This window comes from Acanthopagrus latus, chromosome 6 (genome assembly GCF_904848185.1).
Source record: "Acanthopagrus latus isolate v.2019 chromosome 6, fAcaLat1.1, whole genome shotgun sequence".
In the NCBI taxonomy this organism is placed as follows: domain Eukaryota; kingdom Metazoa; phylum Chordata; class Actinopteri; order Spariformes; family Sparidae; genus Acanthopagrus; species Acanthopagrus latus.
The window spans coordinates 8,067,886-8,092,608 of NC_051044.1; the positions used below are offsets into that span (position 1 = coordinate 8,067,886).

Here is a 24,723-nt window from a genome sequence, read left to right on the forward strand (position 1 = left end):
TCCTCCTCAGGATTAACTTTACAAACTTTCATGATCGGTTAATGTTTCAACAGGTCTAAATATAAGTTTGTCTGATGGTCAGATAGCTGCAAAGTAACACTCCCATCAGCCTCAGCGAGACAGAATGTTAGCATGCTAAGGTGCTAAACGCTGAACAGGGTAAACTTGTTAACATTAGCGCGTTAGCATTTAGCTCAAAGAACCACTGTGACTGCTCCACTGTTGACTCTTGTAAATGCAGCTCAATTTTATAACATTTTCAAAATAAGAGACTTCTCTTTCATTTATTTGAGCTTCCAGCAGTTTCAACTTCAAAACGTACCTTTTTTCAAAACAGTTTTTATTTTCGTTATCCTGGTGCATGAGAGGATATTGAGATACTCACAATAACTCTCTCCAGCTCCCTCCACTCGTATTTTGATGGTAATTTATTTGCCAAAAAAGAGTCAAAACACACAGAAAACAAAGACAAAGATTGCTTTTTTCCCCCCACATTTCTACGAATATTGCGATTATATCATTATCGCGAAGTTCTTCGGCATGTCATTGGACAAACCGTCTGTCACAGGCTCAGTTCAAACAGCAGAGCCGGTTGGTTAATCAGAATATTTTCAACTCTCACTCTCGTACTCCTTATTTTCATTTGCCTAAACGTCTGCCTGAGGTCCTCATTAAACCTGATTTTCTGACTATGACTCATGAAGTGTTTGTACATTCAACTGTACACTCTGAATTTTTATTAGCAGGCTGTACAATGATTATGTCATTATTTTTTTAACTATGTTTACTTTATCGTTCCAGATCTCCATTGACATTTAATCTCTTTATCTCACCACTAACTGCTCTGTTGTTTATAAAAAAAAAAACAACTGGTTTTAAAACGTGTCATAATATCTCTTCTTTCTGAGGCGGGCAACAGGTTTGTTCTGCCAAAAAAAGATGGCCCCGAGCGTCATCGAGGGGTTTAGTCTTTGAGGCGAGAGTGGAAGTTAAACGTATACTCGCTTTGACTGCGCCGAGATAAATCTCACTGTTCCCCCTGTTTACATTGTGGATCAAGTCTGCAGGTGAAAGGATACGATTATCTTAGCTATCAGCACCATGGCGATGGGGTAATAATACACATACGAATGTGTAATGACAACAGACTGGGTTTGGTCTGTGGGTAGGATGTATTGATGTATTTATAGGTCTCACCCGTCGCTTCACCGTAGCGAACAGCAACAAAAACTGTTTTGATACAGCATCCACTCTACAAACACCGTCACTGTAGGGAGGGGCAGCTGAGGATATCATTAAAACAGAAACCCGTCCTGAAACATTCACAATACTCACATTTAGTGAAGGATACTGGGAACCTGAGTGCACATGTGTTCGTTTGTGTAGTCAAATGAAATGTGTTGCATTACTTTTGCGGAGCAGAAATATATAAAAAAGAAAATTCATATTGTATGTCACAGAAGAACCAACCACTAATTACCCCAGACTATGTTTTATAGTATTCTGTTGAACTTTTTACACTTTCGATGCATCGTCCTGTTCTTTTGAAAATCAGATTTGTGTCGTATGTGTGTGTCGTATTGTTCAGAGGTCACATTAATCGAGACTGGTTTCTGACTGAGCAGCTGTTATTTCTCATTCTTCAACAATAAATCATCCCAAAAAGTGACAAAAGGATCTGTGTGCAGACAGAAAACACTTAGACCTGAGCGATTCCATTTGATGCTTTGTAAGGTCTAAATAAATAAATAAAAATGTAATTGTTGCGTAGCAGTTGACAGATTAACATCCACCTCCTTCTGGTTGATCACCTGGACCATCACGGTGCAGCTGTTTGGTTTTGTTTTGGTTGTTCCAGACATTTATTCACGTTCAAGACTTTCACGTTCTCTTACAGTCTTTATCGTTCATGCTGTTGTGTGTATACGACAACCTGAACCTCGCTGCTGCTGCCTAGCACAGAAACACTCTATAATATTTCATTAGAAAGTCTGAACCCAGGCTGTTTAATCAGCAGGAGTCAAACTGAAAAGAATCAACTCGTGAGATAAAAAAACAAACAAAAAACAAACAAACTATATAACATTTTTTTCTGAACTTTTGTGCATCTGTTTCTTTTTCAAACAAAAATAAACAAATGAATAAAAAGTCATTTTAAACCCTAAAACTTCCCTCGGCCCTTTCAGAACAAATAGTAGGAGCCTGGTTTAGAACATGTATACTGTATATATGTATATAAATATATATATAAATACATTTCAAATTGTATTATAGTCATAGACAGACTTGTTACCAAAGATATCGGCGTCTGTGTTTGGCTGGTTGGAAGCTACCAGTGAAATTGAACTTTTCAGCAAAGCCTGACAGGAGAAAATCTAGTTTGGTTACATGAAGCTTCTCAGATATAGCGGTTGTAGTCAAACTACTCTCAGTCATCCAGGTCATGGTAATTGTATTTGCTGTTTTGTAGACAATTTGATGTGTTTCAGTTTCCCATCCAAGAGGTTTCTGCAGTTCTAACTAGCTGGAGGGGAGCTGCAGGGTCAGGCTCTCTGTGTGGGAGTGTCCTGACAGAGTCCTTAATTTACTTGTGTGAACTCTGAGTTTGCAGTAATTAACTACAGAAAAACTACTTTGCAAAACTGTGAATATTGTTGAATCTACCAGCTAGATGCTGCAACACGTATTTAAACTTCTCTGAGCAGTCTCAGTGTTTGGAACGGTGTCACTGTCAGAACCCCTGTGGACTGATTGGACTGGATTCAGATCACCTGTTGTGTTCAGACTGGCTCCTGATTAATGATTGAGAGCTGCTGTGTGTGTGTGTGTGTGTGTGTGTGTGTGTGTGTGTGTGTGTGTGTGTGTGTGTGTGTGTGTGTGTGTGCTCCTCAGAGCCAATCAGGTGGTGACGACGCCCTCTCACGAAAGCTTACAAGAGGTGAGAGTTGGAAACAGAAGTTCACTCTTTCTGTGCCTGATGCCTCCATGTTTCTTTTGTGGTTTATCTCCACTGAACTCCTTTAAACACATTAAATTATTCTCCGTTTAATTTGGGGAAACTTCAGAGGGAGGTGAAGTTTCATTATCGCTGAGAGGCTTTAATAATTATTACTTATATACTTATATATTATTACTTATTTTGGCTCCCCAGTAAATATTTCTTAACAGTTTTATGTGTTGTGTGGCTGGTTCTCATGCTTCCTCCTGCAAGTACAACCACATACTGGTTTAACGTAGCCTGACTGAGCGCTTGCAACAGTTAAAAGGTTGTCTTCTATTTGTTCAGTTTTTGTTTTGTTGGCGAGATCTGTATCGCTGAGAAAACAAGTGTCCTCACCAGCAATTTGAATAAGTTGATTACCATCAAGTAAGGTTAAACGAGGCCTGTCGTTAAAGTTCTGATGTCTGGAACTCAAATCAACCTGAAGTCAACCTGTCAGAATTGTGATGGTCCGCTGACAGGCAGCAGGTGTTGCTGATTCTCAAAGATTGTGGTTGTTTGTGAGAACCTGACTGACAAACACGTGTCACATCTCTGCCAGGCCGCCTGACAGAGAGCTTGACTGTGGTCACTCCTGCCCTCCGGTGGCAGACTGTGTCACTGAGTCAGACCCGGGAGGAAACAGCAGATGGGAGCTGCAGCCTTAACCTTAATTTAAGTCTATCTCAGACTAGATTAAAGGTGAGGAGGCTCAGACTGACACCACTAAAGACTTCGAATTAATTTAAAAGGGGGGGCAGCAGTTAGCTTTAGATATTTAGACACTGTGCTCAAACATCACGTTGTACTTTACGTTTACAGAGTCTCGTGTGTCTCAGCCTTCTGATGACATCTTTTTATTTGTGTTGCGTATGCAGATGAACAGGCACTACAGTTTGGAAAGTACAGCACTATGCTAAAGAAAAAGAGAAAGCCCTCTAAAGTTCCCCTAAAAGTTGTTTTTTTACCCCTCAACATTGCAGGTCAATGTTTCCAGCAGACAGAAAAAAAGAAAAAGGAGCATCTGAGTATTTTCTTTCTTTTTTTTTTAAAACATGATTTCACCGTCCGTCAGTGTATCACAGGAGTTTCACAGTGGACGCTGCAGGCGTAGCTTTTTTTTTTTTTTTTTTTTAACACACTTTAACAGTACACTTGTTAACAGTCCCATTCTGTGTCCTTAAATACAGTTAAAAGTCCCGTCAAGAGGCTGGAGGCTTTTTAAATTCATATCGTCCTCAGACAAAGACGGCCCTGCGTGTCCTGTCGGTGGAAACCGAGCTGGATAAGCCGGAGTCAGATTCTGCAGAAGCGTGCTCTCTTTCACTCTGTTGGACGTGGCGGTCGAGAGTCTTTGGAGTGGCAGAGGTGGAGGGATTTATAGTAAGGCAATATTGATTTCACCCGTCTGAGTCCACTGCTAACAAGGAGCAACACTTTAAAAAAAAAAAAAAAAAAAAGTATACACAAGCATAAACACGGCACGAGAGACGATTCCCTTCAGGACCTTCTTTTCTTTTCTTTTCTTTTCGTTTCTTTTTTTAAAAATTTAAATGGTCTCCTCTCCTGCAGCAGAGAAGCCAGTTGCCTCATCAATATTTCAGAGACGGATCCTCTTTCTGCTTTCTTGTGCAGAGCTCGTCGCAGCTTTCTCTGTCTGCGTCAGTAAGAGAACACCCGCCTCCCTCATCGACGAGGGTGTAGTTTTCACCGACACCTGCGGTAACCAGGGGTAACAAATCTGTCTCGTATAACACGTACTGTTCCGCCACATGCACTCATACTCTTTGTCTGATTCAGGTTTCTGATTAAAACAAACATATTTAACTATAAAGACGTGTACAGCCGATATCTAATACAGCACGTGTCTCGGTGCCCATCAGGACCGTGTCACGCAACGCAAATCATCCCGATTAGAGTTTTTTTAAATTCGATCAAGAAACTGTCAATAATTTGGTGGGAACTCAATCGAGGACATGCACTGGATCGGTTCAGATCAGAGCGATAAACAGTGTGTGGGAGCATCAGCATGCACATAATCACAGAGATAAGAGCTGGAAGATGATGATGCCGAAGTCAATGACAGTCGCTCAGGGTAAACAAGTCCCACTGAATGCAGAGATTAAAAAATAAAAAATAAATAAAAAATAAAACCCTGGACGTGAAATGAATCTAATCTCCATACAAAACAGCTCTGAGTTTGTATTTTTTCGCAGCAGGTTCAGCTCTTGGCTCCTGCATTATTAACACAGTGAAGAGACACAGACACAGGAGGGGGAAACTAAACGACAGGTAGAAGTTCTAACAGGCACCGTGTTGGGCGGGACAGCGGAGGTTAATGTAAACAATCCTTTCTTTCCAGTTCAAAGAGAAACTCTGCTGGGCGACTTTCATCTGCCTCCAGAAAATGCTCATTCTGTGACATGTTGTGCAGTGGCAGGAAAACAACTAAAAGCATTAAAGGAACAGTTCACCCAGAAATGAAAATCCATCATCGCCCGACTTTCCATCCATGTTGATGGAAAAATCAGGTGAATTTTTGCATCCAGCAAAACATTTCTGGAGCTTCACAGCAACAGTGTTGCAGCATTCTCCTAAAAAGCAGAAGTAGATGGAGACTTTATACAACCCAAAAAAGACATAAAATGGCTCCTTACAGCTCGTCTGCTGTAATCCAAGTTTCCAAAAACCCCTAGATCAAATTTTGATTTTAAAAGATGTCATTTACACCCCTTTCAAAGCAAAATCTTCAGTGTAGCTGCTAAGCTAAAAGAACTAGCGCTTAAAATAAGATCTGAATACAGTGCCAAAAAACCTTGACTTTCTGTATATGAAACTATCCCCATCTCTCTGGGACAAGGTTGTTTTTCCTTCAAAGCTTGATGATCTTCTTGGGGGAAAAAACTAAAGAAGTAGAAGTCCTCATCTACTACTGTTGTTTAGGAGAATGACTCAACGTTGTGTTGCTGTGAAGCTCAAAAAATGTTCATCAGCATGAAGGAGAGGTCATTTTACAAATTTACCTGTAAAGGAACAGACTGACATGGTGGGAAACATGCTGAGACAAGAAGAGTTAACAGGAGGAGGTTGATACCGCTCATCTCAACACACCTGATATGAAGCTAGAGCTAGCAGCTAGTTCGCGTAGCATCTTTCTCTTTGGATTAAACAAAAGAGATATAACTATAAACTTTTCTGGGGGCTTTAGAGATGTTGGTGGGGTTGATTGTGTTACCTTCAGATGGAGCCAGGCTAGCTGTCACTCCCTGTTTACAGTATTAAGGCTATGCTAAGCTAACCAGCTGTTGACTGTAGCTTCATATTTACTGGACAAAGAAGAGAATGCTATCAATCCTCTTTTCGCACTCACGATGAAATCGAAGCGTATTTCCCAAAATGTTGAACTTTTCCTCAAATGCTAAACATGTAAATATTTCACAAAGAAAAGAAAATACTGTATCCAATGAGAACACAACTGTACAAGCATCCAGACTGTAAAAAAAAAGAAAAAAAAAAGATTAAAATATATACATGAAATGCACAATGCATAGCTCATTCTCACTATACAGGCACAAATGATGAAACCATATCAATATTATGATGATGAGAGTAAAATACTGTATGGCGTGTTAGCATCACATCGGAAATCAAACACGGCTACACACAAAAGAGGCTAGAATATGTTGCTTCAGTTGCAGTATTTGGAGATGATGATGTGATCCTGAACAGTCCTCTCTGTGATGAGCGCTGAGATGAAGACACTGTGCCTGACAGCAAGAGGAAGCTTTGCTTTCAAGTCTCTGGCAATGTGCAGTTATGACCGGACGGTTCAGTCTGGGTTTGCCCTCAGGTGACACAAGCGTCCTCAGCCGGAACGGTTAGATCGGCTCCACGTAATTGGCCGGGTAAAGACCCAGCCGGCCGTTGTCTAGGCGACCTTTACACCAGCCCTGTTCGTCCTCCTCCTCCAGCTTCATCAGCTCGTCCCCTGTAACAGAGAAAGGACAAATAAATTTACAAGGACATTGTGTCAGACAGTTTCTAGTTATTTTAATACGGAGTCAAAGGAAACGCAGATCTTTTAACTGTCAGCAGGAGGATTAAAGGAATACTCCACCAAAGACCCATGTTTTCAACATCAAACATTCACCCTATAAAACTTTTTATGACATAACACTAAAGGTATCATCAATGGCTGCCCAGTCGTCTAGGTACAATGTTAGCAGTTTAACAACAGATACGTCCCAGGTCCACACATGGCATATCATGTTTCATGTGTTGCACCATCTCCTTAGTGATCGTGGTGACCAGAACAGGTATACTAAGCCAATTAAGTCACTTTTTGGCACTTTTGGCGGACCATGCACATAAATATTTTGGATTCTTATGATTCTACACAGTAACATTTTTCTTTGTTTTCTTTTGTTTGATGCCTTCATTATTATGAGCTTCACCTGCACCCTTCGTTTACTGATCATGCAGCGACGCCCGAGACCTCATCTGTCCTCTGCTCTATTCTTTTAATATAAATGACATTTTCTGCATCAGTATATTGAATTTAATATTGAGGCCTTTCTCCTCTAAGACTCTGTGTCCTTCCAGAGCCTGCTTCTGCTTATTACAGGAATCACACAGGTATGACTGTGAAGAAGGAGAATTTGCTTGCTTGCCTGGTTAGATGAAAAGAGAGACACCACTATCTAATCTGTCCGTTAAAGATGATATAACAGCTGGTTATCTTAGCTTAGCATAAAGACTGGAAACAGCTAATAAGATATATGTCATTAAGCAATCTTTCTTATTGATTCATGAGGCATTTATTATGATATCACCTTAGTGCTAACGGTTCACTTCTACCTCATGTTTTTGTCAAAATATGGCTGAAAAAGCAGCTGCTGTTTGTTGTTGAAGCATGTTTATCCTTATCACACTGACTACATTTGCTGAAGTTGTTGTTGATTTGAGGATTCAAAAGAGTTACACACACTCAAAAGACGTAACCGTGCTAGCAGGGATTCACTGCATTATCTAAAGATAAGAGACTTTTGATTGTTTGACTGTCTCGCTCACCTGCTTTGAAGCTGAGCTCGTCCTGCTCCTGGCCGTCGTAGTCGTACAGCGCTCTCACTCTCACACCTTTGACCACATCTTCGTCGAAGGGGTTCGATCCTCCGTTGGTGTCGTTGCCTGAGTTCGGGGCTGTCTGGTCCTCGTCCGACCACTCTGTGGAGGCCGTGAACGCCTGGTTCTTCTCGTAGCTGCTGACACTAAAGATAAAACAACACAGTCAATGTTTATTGTCTGGTTTATGGTGTTTTAGCGTGTAGTTTGTATCTATCACTGCTCATCATACTACTGTTGTGATTCCTATTAGTATAACTACAGTACTTCTTTTATTTCTGCCGTATTTGTGCAGTTGACAATATGAAAATATTTACTTAGTTATAAAACCCTTTTAAACAAAAGAAAATTACTTACAAAATAACACGAATACTAACAAATATTAACCATTTATCAGACACCATACAGGATGGCAGACACAGGGCAGTATATACAAAGATAAACTGATGATTAAGAGTGTAAGGACAAACATGTAGGAGACGATCTAATAAGAGCATCTATCAAATATGTTCAAAGATATATTTGTGTTTAATTTTACCTTCCCCGGTCTCCAGTTTGAGCGTGATCTACTGCTGATGAGACGTTGGTCAGCATGACTCCATCACTGCTTTTCTTTGACTTTTCTTTCTTGGAGATGTTATGACTCAGGTCATGGTTGTATTCCTGAAAAACATGAGGCGAAACCTGTAAACTTTGGATCGCAAATTCACTTTGCACAATGCTCAGCCCTCCCTCTGGAAAAAGTATTTGTTTGTAATCTTTGTCTTCAACGCTACCTTCAAACTAAAATAGATACAAGGTGTAATATTAAAGGAATCTCTCCTGTCGAGAGTTAGGTGAAAACAAGTAATTTCCCAGAGTATTGTTGTCACTGTGTGGATCAGGAGTAAAAAGATATCTACATGGTAATTAATCATTTTGTTTCCTCTTATGATGATTAGTCTAGAACATAACATATTCAGACTAAACAAATGAGATATAACATTTAAATTAGCTGATGATGAATGATAAGCTTAAAGCTGCTACTGTAGCTGCAACCGTATATTAGTGTGAAGACATGAGAACAGTGTTAATCTTGTCATTTATCTCTCAGTAAGAATGCAAATAAACACATTTTCCCAATTATGATTTTAATGATTGGACAGCTGAGGAGAAAGCTGCAGGTCTCCTGTGATGATAATGTCTTAACCCTGTAACTAGTTATTGTGTTTCTGTACCTCGAACTGTGGCCAGTTCATATGCATGCCAGGGCCGTGAGTGCTGCTGAACCACTTCAGATCTTCTTGTGCGCTGGCTGATGTGATGGTGCGTTCAAGTTCTCTGTACACTGTAGCATAACTGTGAGAAGACAGCGGGGAGTTAGCACACGGCTAACAATTAGTCTCGTCATATTAACTTTTTAAACGTCGCAAACCTTTGGTCTTCTGTGAGGTTGAGGTGGCGTTTGACGTCCAGCAGCACCTCCCTGAGGAAGCTCAGCCTCTTCTCTTCAAACTGCTGGCACTGATCGAACACCTGCTCCATGTTTTCCATGTAATTTGGAGTGCACTTACTCAGCTCGTCCAGGGCCTTCTCATACTTCTCCTTGGCCTACACGCAAGAAAAAAAGACTCTTAACACCCTGAAATATTGATGATATATAATGTGTCACTCTCAGGCAGGGTTGACTAATGTTTTAAAGGCACATTTCTCGTCCACGTGTTGCTGTTTTTCAGTTCTGAGGTCAAATGTGAACCCCATTAACCCTGGATGGACAATCAGTGCGTATTCAAGCACAAGAAAGAATTTAACCTCAAGAGTGTAAAGGTCAAGGCCATCAAAGCAGAGAACAGCTAATGTTGGAGTCGTGAGGGAGAAACACAGAGGGGGAGGTGTGGGATTCAGTCACACATTAACTGTGCTATGCTGACAACAGCCACGACACGTTAATAACACTTAATAACACCCAGGCTGCAGAGGAACCAGCTCTACATCTCAAAATAGCCTCTGAGCTGATTTGCCTTTGGCTTGATTGTGGAAAACAACATTTGCATAATGATGATCCCATAGCAGGCCTGTTGGAGCTGCAGCAGCTGATGCTCTCACCTTCTGGGAGTCCTGTTTGCACTTGTCCACCTTCTCATGGAGTTTCTTCTGTTGGTCGGCAGTCACAGAGGCCTCTCCCTTGCTGTTGGCCTCCCGGATGGAAGCCAGCTTCTCCTCTTTGCAGGCCATGTGATAGGACTTCTTAGCAGCCTCGAGCTAAAGGAACAACATGACATAAAGCCAGTGTGTCGGGTAAATCAACACCTACACAAATATACACAAGCACTGAATAGTAATTTATTAATTCCCTGTAGATAAAAAAGAGCTGAAACCAATCATTACTTAATCACGTCACAATCTGACAGATGACCGGACGGCTGGTTTGAAGCACAGTTTTATAATACAGGCTGTGGACATTTCTGTATGGAGCATTTTGGTATTTAGATATCAATATCAACACAGACCTCCTTTATAATAAAGAAGACATGGAAATCTTAAAGGCCCCTACAATATGGGGCCTTTAAGATATTCAATTTGTTATCACAGACGGCAAAGAAAGACAGCAGAGGCTTAACCAAGGGAACGTGTTTTTGATAACATTATTAATAATTAACAATTGATAATAAAAATAGTTGCTGAATTTTCTTTCTTTGTTGTTCTACCTGTTAAAAAAGCTGACAGGATATCAAATTCTAAAACAGTTAATGAGTAATTCTTTATAAGAGTGTTACATGATAAGTGACTGCAACAAGTAGTTTCATTATTAGTTGTAGAAGTTCTCTTAACTGTAGAAAAATGACTTGAAATCAATAATTCTAGTTGATGCTGATATCAAAAGTTCCCCTGAATAACAAAAAATACATTTATCCCAAAAATGTCCTTTGTGCTCGAGTCACTGAAAAAATATTTTAGAAAACCTCAACAGCACGACGTCTTCTCAGACACAATGTCCCGGTTACTGTTGACTTGTGATTCAATTTGTCAAAGCTGTCAGCACCACAGATTCAATCTGTGGCAGTCTTACAGATCAATAGTTCAAAACTTCTGCAAATAAAACTTTTTGGGATAATATGGTTGAACTGACTCTTTAAAAAGAGCTAAATGTGTCGACACCTGAATGGATGTATAACAAGACACGTCCTCACCTCCTTTAGCTTTTTGGCCCAGGGTTTCTGGGCCTTCTTGAAGCCCTCCTCTGCCTCTTTGGTTTCCTTGAATCCTCCCATCATCTGTTTGTGGTACAAGTCTTTCTGCCAGTTCTTCACCTTCTCAAAGTCCTCGTTCATCAGGTTGTTCTTCACATCCTGGTGAAGCTCGCTCACCTTCTCCGCCTCTGTCATCATCCCCATCCAAGCCCGCTCTACTGTGCCGTACTGAGGCCCTGCAGGAGGAATGAAGGGCAAGTAAGTCATGTGAAGCATTAGATTAAAAAAAACATAATTGTTATTTTAAAGAAAACTGCTCACCTCTGTCAACCAGCTGTCTCCATCTCTTGGACCACTCGGTCAGTTGCTGCGCGTAGGCTTTCTCAATTTTGGCACGCTCCTGGATGCAGTTCATCAGGTCACTGCAGAGCCGGTGACCATCATCAATCCGCTTTACTGTGCGCTTGTAGTTCCCGACCTTAAAACAGAAAAACAACATGTCTTTTTTGTGTTCTCTGAACAGTGAATTGTGAATTGAAAAGCCTCTGGGTGTGCCCTGGTACTTAATTTGGGGTCAGATTTGGATTTAGCAAACATATATTCTCAAATTAAATATATTGCAAGGATATGTTGACATTATGATCCATAAGCTTAGTTGAGGGTAAAGGAGGATCGCTACAACACTCACATCTGTGTGCTAAGTATAAAGCTGGGGGTGATCTTAGCATGAGGACTAGACTGCCAAGGATAAGGACAAAATCCTGATGATCTTCAGTGGTGATGTTAGGCAGGTTTTTGAACTTTAGATAGATTTGAACTTCATGCTAGCTGTTTCCTTTGAGTTCCAGTCTGTCTGTAAACTAAGATAACTACCTGCTGGCTTTAGCTTCATTTTAAAAAGGCAGATATTATTTCGCTCAGTGAGGCCACAACTCCTCTCTGTTCTGGCACCTCAGGGATGGAACGTTAAGGGTTAAGAGGTGACTTAAGAGTTGCGTCTTGTTGGAATAAATGACTACAGAATGCGTTGTGGTTGTATTATGTTCCTGAGAAAAGTGCTGTATACTGTATTGCTGTTTAAAGGGATCATCGCGTGCAGGAGGTGCCCCCTTTAAAAGGAAATTTTCTCTCAGCCTGCAGGTGATGCATTGAACAGGCAGGCGGGAACAGCAGGGAGGAGACTGCTGCTGCGTGTGGAGTTATGCAATGAAAGCAGAGGGTGGGTTGTAATCATATAATTTACAACTCTACATGGATGCAAGGGCAGAAACCTCCCATGGAGTTCTGAGCTTTGCCCAGAGACTGAGAGAGAAAGAGAAAGAGTATAAAAATCCTAGCTTACTGCATTTATTTTATACCTTCGTTGCAGAGGGGAAAAAAGACTGTGTCTTTGCTGTATGTGTGATGGATGTTTACCCTGAAAATGGCACTCAACAACTCTGGAGTGTGGACTAAATGAAAGCAGCAGGAGGACAAATGATTGTATTCCACACCAGCCCTCCTCTTCAGCAGCAGCCAGCCGAGTCAGCGATCAGCAGGCAGCACTGCAGCAGCTCTACTGTAATGCACCGACTGACTGTGATGTAGTGGCTGCGTGCTGGAAACGGGCACCTTTGCTGCTCCAGCTGATTCCTGAGCACGCTGCCCGGCTGGAGGATAAAAACTCAGCCGAGTCTGAGAGGAAATTACAGTACATGAACCCTGAATGTGCGATGGGATAATTTGTCTTTTCTGTCTCAGATACTCCCTGACTGCATCTGTCACGCATACAATATCTACACATGCCGTGACATGAAAGTCAATATCATCTGTTGCTGAAGATGTGCCAAACCTTTTCCTGGTTTTGAACACTGCGAACAGTCAGCAGCTCTCATATATAATGAATGGACTTCTAGGAACTTGTTGCTCGAATTACTGGGGGCTTTTTGTGCTCAGAAACGCTCGTTGAAATCCAGTCCAACGTATCTAGTCATCTAAAGCAAAACAATATGCCAGTTATTCAATCAACAAAATAACAAACTGCCAGTATTTGGTTCAATGAGCAGCTGAGTTGATTTACAAGCAAACATTTCCAAGTCCCAATTTCTCTGAAACAGTTTTCTGCTTACATTGTCTTGCGTGGCAGTAATCTGAATACTAACACTACCTGCAGTCTGCATATTAACCTGTCACCAAAGAGTACATAATTAGGCACGCCTGTAAATCACAGTTTACATTGGGATAAGAGGTTTGCATCTGTCCTGCCTGACACTGGTCCAAAAGGCGGCTGCCAGGCTCCTGATTGGCTCCAGGAGGAGAGACGATGTTACTTTATTTCTAGCCTCCCTCCACCTGCTTCTATTATGTTTAAGGGTTGATTTTAAGGTTGGGCTGTTTGTTTTGAAAGCCCTAAATGGACTCACCCTATCCTATATCACAAACCGCTTAAGGCTTTATGCCACATCCAGCTCCTCAGATCATCTGACTTGGGCCTTTCAGCTGCCCCGTGCTCAAAACTTAACCTTAAAGGTGACAACGCAGGAAGGAACAAACCGCCTTTATCAATCAGACTATCAGACTTATGACTAATTTAAGTCTTGGTTTATGACATTCTTTTGCACATTAAAAGGATATTAAAAACCCAGAATGGTGAAGCTGTCAGTGTGCTGGTTGGAGACAGATACAGTAGTACCTGGCCTTTAACAAGCTCAAGAACCTAATTTAATAAAAGGTTCAGGCCTCTTTTAGAACAAAATAGTCTATTCTGTGCTTAAAAACTGTCTGCAGGGATGAGAAAGTTGGTATTTAACATGAGATGAGAATGTATACAGATAATGGACCTTCCACAAAGAGGTGTATTAATGAAGGCTTAGTAGCATGAAATGTAGGAAGTAGGAAGTGCAAAAATCTTCAAACATACAGGAATAGAGGTTCGTTTAAACTAAAATGTTTGTGAATGTGGTGATTTCAATTGTGGCTTAGTTGTCAATTAGCAAAAAAGACAGCATGGAGTCAGATCGTGCTGCAAACAGAGTCATCTCTAATACGAGCTGTAGCAGGAGAGAAATAAAGCCATAACTGTGCTGGAAAAAAAGAAATTACAGCTCACAAAAGAGACATTGGTGATATTGGAGGAGGCAGAGTGCCACTTCAGAGTCCTCCACAGATATATATTAAAAAAACTGAAGTGAAATAATATGTGAGAGGTCCCTGATGGCTACAGTGAGAGAGCAACTATTTACAGACTTTACCAAAAGAGAACATTATTAGTTTTTAATTGTTGCGCTTATTTTACCAGTTGCATATTGGCACTGAAGCTGTCGTGAGCGCCATCGGCAGATCAGCTCAGGCTCGAAGATCAGTGATCGATCACACTTCGATAAATCCTGAGCTCATGCGTTTTCGTGCGAGTCTCTGCCCACACACAGATGACAAACGAGGCCCCCCGATCGTTCTTCTCACCTCCCAGAGGAAGCAGGTTCATTGAGAGTTCATCACTCGGCAGCGTCAGCTCCGAGTGAGGTTTAATCTGTCAAAGACTGTTCCCTGCTGTCTCACCTCCCAGAAACTGTCTGTGGTCTCCTCCTGCATGGCGGACTCGTCGTAGGCTCCAGACATGGTCCCAGATTTGGCAGGATGGCTTCAGGCTGTGGCGGTCTGCGGCAGAGTAACACTCCTCATGCACTGCGAGAGAAGAAGAATACAGATGAGTGTAAACAGAGATAATATGCTAATAAGCTGCAGGGCGCTGTCGAATAAGGTGACTCTGGCTTTGTTCACTAAAATAATCGTACACGTTTAACTCGAACACCAGCAGTTATGACGCTGTTGTTTCAAACGAGCTTGTACGTTTCAGCTCATCGCTCACGGATTAAATTCTTTTTCCTGCAGCTCATGTGATCACGACATCACACAGCACTTTGTTTATGCTCTTTCATGGATTTTAATGTGGACGTAAAATGATTATGTAACAAGAAGAAGGATGTTGGCATTAAAGGTTTACGCATGAGATTATTAACCACACATTTATAACATAAGCTGCTTTTAAAGAACAATAGATAACACCACTCTGCGGCTGACAAACAAATGGCATATTCATTGCTGAGATCAACCTATGAAGTATTGTCTAATGCTCAAACTAAGCAACAACTATCTTCCTGCCAATCTTTTTTCAAGTAATTGTCAATAAAATGTCAAAAAACTGTGAAAGATGCTTGTCACATTTTCCTGACAGTCATGTAAGTCACATCATGATGTCTTCAAACAGCTCATTTCATCAAATAAGTAAAAATACTCAATTTATTATCATATTGAACATTGGAATACATTTCTGGCATTTTAGTTACCAAAATAAAAAAGCGTTTCTCTTGAACAATTAAAAGGTCAAATTTGAAAGTGAACTTTGGTTATAAAAAGTAAAAAAAAAAGGTGATTACTTCAGAATTCAATTAAATTCAAGTTGCACAAGCTAAATAGTTTAAACAAGTAAACTCACCATCAGATTATAGAGTAAAAAACAAATCCATAATATGTAAGAAATATATATAGTTTTTAAATCTTTCGATATATATTCAAGAGGTCAAGGTAACACCAGTCAACAACAACAGTCTGAAAACATTTGTATTCTATAAATCAAGATACAAAATGGTAAAAAAAAATTGCATCAAATTAAGTGTTTTTGCTCTGGGAACAACTTTAATCTAATCTTCCTTAAATAAGGAAGAATTAAGCCAAAAATTACAACTAGAACTGCAATGACTAGTCAATTACTACAATGCAGTCCTCCCCGGACAGCTTAACAACCATTCACACCTGGGCTCACCTAGTTCTAACAACCAACATGAAGGCCCACAAGTGGCCCTAACGACTCTGTAAGGACTCTCCCACGCAAGAGTTTAAAAGCCTGCAAACTCCCCTCCAGTCCGTTAGAACTGAAGAAGCCTCTTGGCTGAGAAACTGAAACAAGTCCAGCTGCTTACGATACAGCACTTAGCATTAGATGATTAATCTGATCAAAAGAAGAGAAAATGAGTTGCTGACATATTTCACTGATTAGTCATTATTCAGGCAAAAATGTCAATTACTTGTCTTTTTTTACGACATACTAGAGCAGCAATAATGAGTCATTTAATCTATTAGTCTAAAGAAAATATAAAAGGAAAGAGTTTTCTGTCCTTTTTCATTTATGACGGTAAATTAAGAAGAATTTGAAGAAGTCACTGTGGAATAATCTGACGAGCACTTGTCACATATTTTTGACATTTTATTATAGACCAGACCAAATAATGGTGAAAATATTCTTTAGTTGCATCCCTAAAACAGATACTGTAGATAACACAGCTTAACAAGCAAATACACAAAGTCCAACCTGAAGGTGACGAGATCACTGATAATCATCAGCAGAGCATTTCACTTTGCACAGTACTTTCCACATACTGATATCAGACAGACTCTGGCACTTACAAAACCATAATCAACCTCATAAGCTGCACAACCTGCACTGTGAGTGCTTCCGGTTATTTCTCCCTCTGCTCTCCGGAGATGACTCTGTCAATACATTTAATGACTGGATAGTAATTTTCAGCAGCATAGACTCAGTCGCTGTCAGAACAGTGCAGCCTAATTGCAGAGTAATCTTCCTTCATTCAAGTCATATAACATTATCCCAAGGCCTCACTGGTACACCTCATTCTGCCACGGAAATTAATAGCTGTGACAAGACTGTTAATGATGACGCTGAAATCAGGGCACAAAATGACGGGCGAAGAGAGAGAATAAACCAAAAAAACATCCATCCAGAAACGTATTGAGCTGCAACAAACAGTGATGATTGATTAGTCAATAAAGAGAACTATTGCTGTAGTCAGTTTTCAAGCACTCTTGGGCTTTTGGCTGTTGTTGGACAGAAGAAGCCACATGACGACATCAGTTTGGGCTTTTACTCTGCAATTTGTGTTACATTTTTTTAATTCTAAAGGATATATTGACTAACCGTGAGAATAATCACACGATTAATCAATAATGAAAATATTGTTAGTTGCAGCCGTGATCCATTGTGGTCAGGTGGCCGCTGGGCCACAGCCTCAGTTTAAAGTCACTCTTAACTTTTGTTGTTGAAAAGAGAAGCAAACAGCTACAACAGAGATGCAAAATGAGAATCAAAACAACAAGGAGAGATGCAACACAAATGCAAACCGACCAGACAGAATTGAAACGACCACAAAAAGAAGCAAAACAGCTACAAAGAGATGGGAACGACCACAAGGACACACAAAACAACCATAAAATAAAAAAAAAAAACCAAAGAGATCCAACAGGGGATGCAAAATGCAAAACTATAAAGGCACACAAAACAACCACAGAGATGCAAAGTCAGACGCAAAATGACCTCAGCAGCACAAAGCGATGCAAGTCGACAACAAATAGACAAAACAACCACAGAGTGTCTCTTTCAACCTCAATAGATCCTTTTACGTGTCTGTGTTTCAAAATTAGTTGTCACAAAAAAACAGCTAACACGTGTGTGAATGAGTGAAGACACGGACTGAAAAAACACAAACATCACCCCGCTGCTGCTGCAGCTCGTCAGCGTGGCGCTCACCTCCAATTATTCAGGTTCACTTCACAGCCCAAACTGCAATTTCAAAAGTGACTACACTGCCAAATGTTCACACAGCGTACTGAAATCATGACGGGCTCTAAGGAAGAGGTAATTAGACACAGCTGATGATGTTTATCACTACAACTTTATTAAACCATAGAGGCTAGGTTGTTGTAATGATTGTCTACGACTCCTGACTTTGACCAACTTTTTAGGTGAAGTCAACAACATAAACAAGATTTTAAAGTTTAAGTATATGTAAAGGTAAAAAAAAAAAGTAAATTGTGTTCTGTTTCTGTAGTTTTATCTTATGAATAAATTACATAAATTACCTCACAAAAATCCCCCGCGACCCTGCAGAGGATTAAGCGGCGTACATAGAATATGTACAGATGATGGATGGATGGATGGACCTCACAAAAATCACTTTATATATTTGTTTCTTGAGCCTGACTTAAAAGCAACAACAGAAAGTAGGCCCTTGGATTACTGTGGCTATCTGCATGGTGATTTACTTCCAAGGAAACCAGGTAACTTTTCACTTTCTGATCTTTCCTCTGAGTCTTGGTTATCAGAGCTTCCTACCTGTACGTGAGCTTAACAGTCTTTTATAATCAGTCCCCTACCCTACTGCAACATCCCACTGTGATAACAAAAGCCCTGATATTTTTCGGAACTTTAGATATTTGCACAAGCACACTGAGATAAATAATGATGCATGGCAAAAAGAAAGTTGTAGGATATGAAGGTGTGCAGATGAGGCAGATGCATCAAACAAAACAAACATACAAACCACCCAACGAACAAAGAGAATAGCAGATCAAGGTAAGATGCAAAGCGAAGATGCAAATGAACTGGATGACAAACATGGGAACAAAATAACGTGGAGGGTTATGAGAAAATACTGTTATCAGCGCAGTGAAATGCCAGCAGCAGCTACACACCAGTTTCACTGAGCCGCTGCTGGAATAAAAAATGCCAACTGACAGATGAGAATGTGAAAGCGTTAGACAGGGATTTGATTTTGTAATCATGGTTGTGATACGTGAGGTCATTTCTACCAAAGTGCTTCATAAAACAACTAAAGTATGCTGAGAGAATGAGTCACCTGGGCTCTGACGGATGACAAACTTTCTATGTAAAAGGAACAGTTCAACATTCTGGTGGTAAATACTCTGAGTGATTTCTTGTCAAGAGCTAGATGAGAAGATCGTCACTTCTTTAATGTGCATTGGCTTAGCTTAGCACAAAGGAAACAGAGAGAAACACATAACCTGGCTCTGTATGAAGGTCACATAATCTGCCTCACAGCGCCTCTAAAAACGTGTTTGTTTACTCTGTACAAAAACTGTGTAGGAACCACAAGCGGAGGTTTAAGCAGATTTGTGTGCCAGACTGTTTCTTGGCAGGGAGCAGTGACTTCCTCTCCAGGTGAGCTGGCAACCTAAAATGAACCCCCTCTAAAATCTGGCTGTTTTAACACTTCATTTTTCTGTGCAGATTACACAAATGAGCTATAAACTGTTACTGAGGGCTTCTGGTAGGCAGAATTCTGTTATCTCTAGACATTGAAGTTCGCAGTTTTTATGCTAAGCTAACCAGCTGCTGGCAGTAGCCTCATTTTTGGCGTACAGACATCATAAAGGGTAACACTTACAATAACCATCATTAATAAGTGGTATATCTATAGCTAGTTAAACTTCAGCTTCAGAGATAGAAACATTGCTACCTGCTGCATGGTTGGAGAGGTTAGTTCTAAAAAGCGAGGTGACTTCAGCAGTGTGGAAGTGGTATAGGTTACAAAAGATGAAATACACAATAAACAGTTATATACAAGAAGTGCAAGAAGACTGGTACAGTAAACACAACACACTTATCTTAACAACCTCAAGCAGAAACACCCAGTCCAGTACGACAAGCTGTTGTACATTTCTGTAAATCTTCATATCAATATTGCAGAAATTCCCTCAAATATTGTGGTTTTATTTCAAGCCGATATCAGCCAGCCCTAACAGCCCAGCTGCCAGGAGAAAATTTTGGCAGTCAGCATTTCTGCAAACCACTTACATGTTTGAATTTTTAGGTGTCATAGCCGTAGTACAATATTGACATTTCTACAAAACACGTCATATTATTTTCACGTTTATGGCCTGACTTTCATGTGCATTCAAGCCATGTTTGTGGCGACAAACCGTGTCTTTATCATCCCAGCGTTGTCACAACATAATAGAAAACAGAACCTAAAGTAATATCGAGCTGCAAGACAAATAAATGTTGAGTTTCAACACATCCATCCAATTTTCCTGGCAATTAGGTTGCCCTCAATGTAGCCTAATGTATATGTATGTTTCATTGAATAACCTACTCTACTGAAGCCTCCAGCTGATCAGAAATTGACTGTTAGTTGGTTGTCTCATAATTAACAAAAAAAAACATCTCACAAAGCCAAAGCTGTTGATTTGATGCAGATGAAACTCATGTGAAACAATAGAAAGAGAAGGAGCAGTGATGTGTTTTGATGGGAGGTCGAGGGGGGAGGGGTGGGAGCTGCATGGGTATTTGGGTCAACCGTGGTCTAAAGGATGGAGCAACACTTCTGACAATGAAGAGGCAGAGATGAAACGATAGAGGGAGGTGAGGAGACACCGAAAGCCAAAATCCAGTTAATCGAGGGGATATCTCCGAAGTGGTTCAACCCAACAGCTTTGGGCCAAACAAACGCCTCGACCGGATGCAGCGTGGAGCATGGCATGAGTGGATGTTTATCATGCTTGGTTAATCCATTAGCTACATGCCGAGAGGGGGCTTTTGTTCAGGAGAGCCCTTCGCTTGGCTCACAGAAAGGCAGATCGCCGTCTAGGGAAACAGCCACTAACTGGCTTCTTCCACTTTTTCAATCGAAATAAAAGAGAGACAGAAAGAATTAAATCTGACTCAAAGTCTCATTTGGCGCACACTCTCTAGGGAGTTAGTAGATAAACAATACCTTCCCACACACACACAAACCCAAACATTGGCAGCACCCTCCAAGGTTTAGTCACCACCACGCTGCTTTGATTCCTTCTTCACCTATTTCTCCTCTTTCATCAGTACAACCTGCAGTCTCGGTCAAATATACACATCCTCACAAACATGTCATGACACTATAAGAACATGGGGAATCCCAAGTGCTAAAGCAGCTAAAAGCACCACCACTTGTACCACGGCGAGCATCAACACGTCAAACCCCCGAGACAAAGGCAAGAGAGAGAGGGAGACCACAGCCCCCCGCCACAGCAACAAAAGCTTACCCCCGGTCCTCCATTAACAGCGGCTGCAGCTGCAGCTAGGAGAAAAGAGACACGTGGGCTCCTCCAGCAGTCAGCCCCTCTCCTCCTCGCCTCCTCTTCTCCCCTCCCGTTCGCTTATTTTTGCGTCCTCTCTGACTGACGGAGCATCAGCGTGCAGAGCGAGAGGACCGCTAATCTGTGATCTGAGATCTTCCTGCCCGGCGCACTGTGCAGGAAGAGACTGTGTGTGTGAGTGTGTGTTTCTGAATGAGTGAAGGATAATCCTGTGGTGCTTTGCTTGAATAGCTCAGACAGAGCAGCAGGCCAGAGGGACAGAGAGGAGGGAGAGAGCAGAGGAGGGGGCTGAGAAGGTGGGGTGCTGCTGCTGTTTATGTACAGCGCTGTAGATGCTGTTGCTGTGTGAGGTGTTTAATGATCAGAGTTTGGTGATACTGAATTTCAGAGTCTGGAAACCTTGGTGGAGGGAACAAAATCATTTTTTGGTCCCATTTATGGTTTTAATTGTCAGTACTGTGCATCTAAAGCCACCTCTCCACCGAATTGGTTCAATTAACAGCAGTTCAATTCAGTTCAATACATATGAGAATGGTTATTGTGATGTTTTCATTATTGAAAGTTGTGAATTGTACCAGAAGAAGCACCGTGGTCGGGATTGTTCAGGTTAAACTTTTGTTCTGAGTTCGTCCTTACTTTCTGTCATGATGTACTTCATTAGAATGCAGCCAAACCTCTGATTTAGTTGTTAACATTTAGATATTTCCCTGTTGTTGTTGTCTGACAACTGAATGGGAATAAAACACCAGTCTTGACGCTACTTCTGAGCAGTTGCAGTAGGACTGTGATCTGCTACAAAGGCATTTAAAATGAGTGAGGACGGAAAGGTCTAGTTGGCATTTTGACTTTGCTGCCAGGCTTACCTAATTGTTTTACAAAAGTTCAGTTCAGTTTTTTTTTATAAGAAAGTGCAGCTGAAGTCTTCAGATTTATACACTCTGGGATATCTTACTTGCTTATTTTAACTTAGTCTGGATGTATTTTCTGTGAAAACGGAAGGAAGGATCAGAGGTAGGTAAAGCTGTAGAAGGTGGGATGAGAGAAGCTTTCCAGATTCGGTCCAGTGGTCCAGATAATAAAAGAGTCTCTATCCCAGTACACCACAAATTCCTCGAGTAAGCTTGGGTATAAGACGAGCAGGGTGGGGGGCTAACCAACAGGGGATTATGTCAGTATCAAGCTGAGCACAAGAAGGGTGGAGGTGACCCTGAGGTAGATATACGTAAGCTGTAATTAATTTGCATGGAGGCCAGAGAGCAGCCTTGCACTGTTGACATGGCAGCCATAAAATGATTAATAAGTAGACAAGATGTCATAAAGTTCAGAGCAGAACTTAGGCTATACAGCTGTACTGTGTGGGGACAGCATTTCACCAGCAGCATTATTTAAAGCACAACCCTTATTCAAGAAATCCTGTGTTTTCAAAAACAACAGAGGTAAACCTTTATCACCATCTCGGCTGCAGCTCGATCACCACGCCAACCACCTGACAAGATGTCAGTGTCAGGAGAGCACAGAGAAAGCTGAGTGGACGACTGTGCGTCTGCTCTGTGCGGATTGTTGAGCTGTGAACGGGACAAGTGAAGTGGAGGACAGACCGGTGACCTGAAAACGATGATGAAGGCTCGACTGTGCTTCAGTTCTGTAATCAGTGCTGTTACACTGGCGGTTTCACAAGTGAGGCGAAAATAACCTTGAAATCAGGAAGCAGAGCAGCAGGTTTTGATAGATAGAAAATAAATACGGTTATGACACATACAGAATCATTAATTATAATAAAAAATCTACAGCCATTCTAGCAGCTCCGCAAGGCGATAATAACTGTGCTTCGAGCTGAATGATAACATCAGCAGGCTAACAAGCTCACAATGACAATGTTGACAAGTTGATGTTGCACAACTGTAATGTCAATCTGTTTATTATCTGTGTAAATGGAAGTACATTTAAAAACAAATTTGACCTGATGTTGGTGACAAATGAGAAGTTAAGGAAGCACTAAACACACATCCAGACAGATCTGTCAGTCTGGGTTCCAGCAACTTGATTGGTTTAAAGTGACATCATATAGTTGTATTCAACCACAAACCCCTGGGCTGGACTGCTGGAATGTAATTCGAAGAATCCAAATATGAATATAAATGAAATACAAACTGAACTTGCAGCCATGTTTGTTTTCCATTCAGTCCTCTACTGACTAAAATATCAACTCAACTAATCTGACACTGCCAACATATGATGTTTGCCCTTCTAACATCATGTCAAAACCAGAAATATGGCAAATATGACATCAGAAATGAATTGCATCAGGATACAGTGATACCAATGGGATGCAAGTATATTGTGTTGTTCCAAACACAGTGAGAAATCCAAATACACACACACATAAAGCTGCAAAACTGTCAGAACAGTTTTAAGTTGAAGCTGAACTTCAAATAAAAATGTAAGCTCTCTTGTTTTCAGAACTCCTGGAACTCTCAGTGGAAATTAAGGAGAAACTGGTTCAAAGTTGGTTTTTCACATTGAATTTGGCGGCAAGAGAAGTAACCGCAAAATTAAAAAAAAACAGGCGCATTCAAGGATTTTTAACTAGGTCAGGGAAGTATTAAATCTCAGCAGGTGCAGCAAGGCAAACTGATTAAACATGTATTAGCATTAAAAACACACCCACGAAAAATGTCTGCTGTCCAACCACAGGAGATGGATAGAGACCATTTTTCTTGACATCTGACTGACGGCTAAAGAACAACACTGCTGGCAATGGATCCCAGTTGACATGTTTTTAATAAATATCCTGCAAGACAGTAGTTTGGGCATTTTATCTATGTCTGGTTGTTATCAGCTGAGTCCAAACCTTCCACAGAATCCATTAGACAGGATGATGTAGTACTGACTACTGAAAACTGGCACTGAATGTTTGGTCAGACTTTCAGTCTTGTTTACTTATTCCTTTGATAACAACAAGGATATTTAGCAGGCAAAGGAGATCAAATGTCAGACAAGAAAGTTGCATTGTGGGAAATGTAGGTTGACCCATATTAAAGACTTAAATTTGTGGTATTTTGGCCTCTCTGGCTTCAATTTAGACCCTTCATTTTTGTGTGTCTCTTGTGAATCTTGCATCTTTATGGCAGTAAAATATTCGTGTGTCCCTTTAAACTGAAAACTCCTCAAACTGAGACATTTTAAAAAGTCTTGTTTTGTTTTCTGGGACCAAAATGTAAGTATTGTATATGCACTAATGTTGCAAGATTTCTGAAATCCCAGCACAGAAAAGTGACTTTACAAATAGATACTTAAAAATTGTAATGAGTCCTGTGAAACAATGAACTAGTTGCTTGTTCTGTGTGGGTTAGGGTTAGGGTTGGATTTATTCACTCCAGTTTCCAGTTTCACTCCAATTTCCAGTCATTGCCCATTACAGTAAGCACTTTGTGACAGTATATTACCTGCTAAGCTTGCCAAAAAGTACAACTGCTACCACGTATCACTTAGGTTCTGGTGAAACATATTAAACTAAATCAAACTGAA

General features: G+C 40.8%; 1 protein-coding gene across 2 annotated transcripts in view; it reads right to left on the reverse strand.

The window, feature by feature from the left end:
* Positions 1-3,815: 3,815 nt before the first annotated feature.
* pacsin1b (protein kinase C and casein kinase substrate in neurons 1b) overlaps positions 3,816-24,723 on the reverse strand; it is a 31,532-nt gene continuing 10,624 nt past the window's right edge. For both annotated transcript variants that reach the window (XM_037100976.1, XM_037100977.1), the window contains exons 2-10: positions 14,809-14,934; positions 11,593-11,749; positions 11,272-11,507; positions 10,187-10,342; positions 9,516-9,691; positions 9,319-9,439; positions 8,640-8,764; positions 8,051-8,247; positions 3,816-6,968 (exon numbers count right to left, since the gene is read on the reverse strand). In XM_037100976.1, coding sequence (XP_036956871.1) covers positions 6,859-6,968; positions 8,051-8,247; positions 8,640-8,764; positions 9,319-9,439; positions 9,516-9,691; positions 10,187-10,342; positions 11,272-11,507; positions 11,593-11,749; positions 14,809-14,868 — 1,338 coding nt within the window. In that variant the 5' untranslated portion in view covers positions 14,869-14,934 and the 3' untranslated portion in view covers positions 3,816-6,858. The remainder of the gene's footprint in view (positions 6,969-8,050; positions 8,248-8,639; positions 8,765-9,318; positions 9,440-9,515; positions 9,692-10,186; positions 10,343-11,271; positions 11,508-11,592; positions 11,750-14,808; positions 14,935-24,723) is intronic.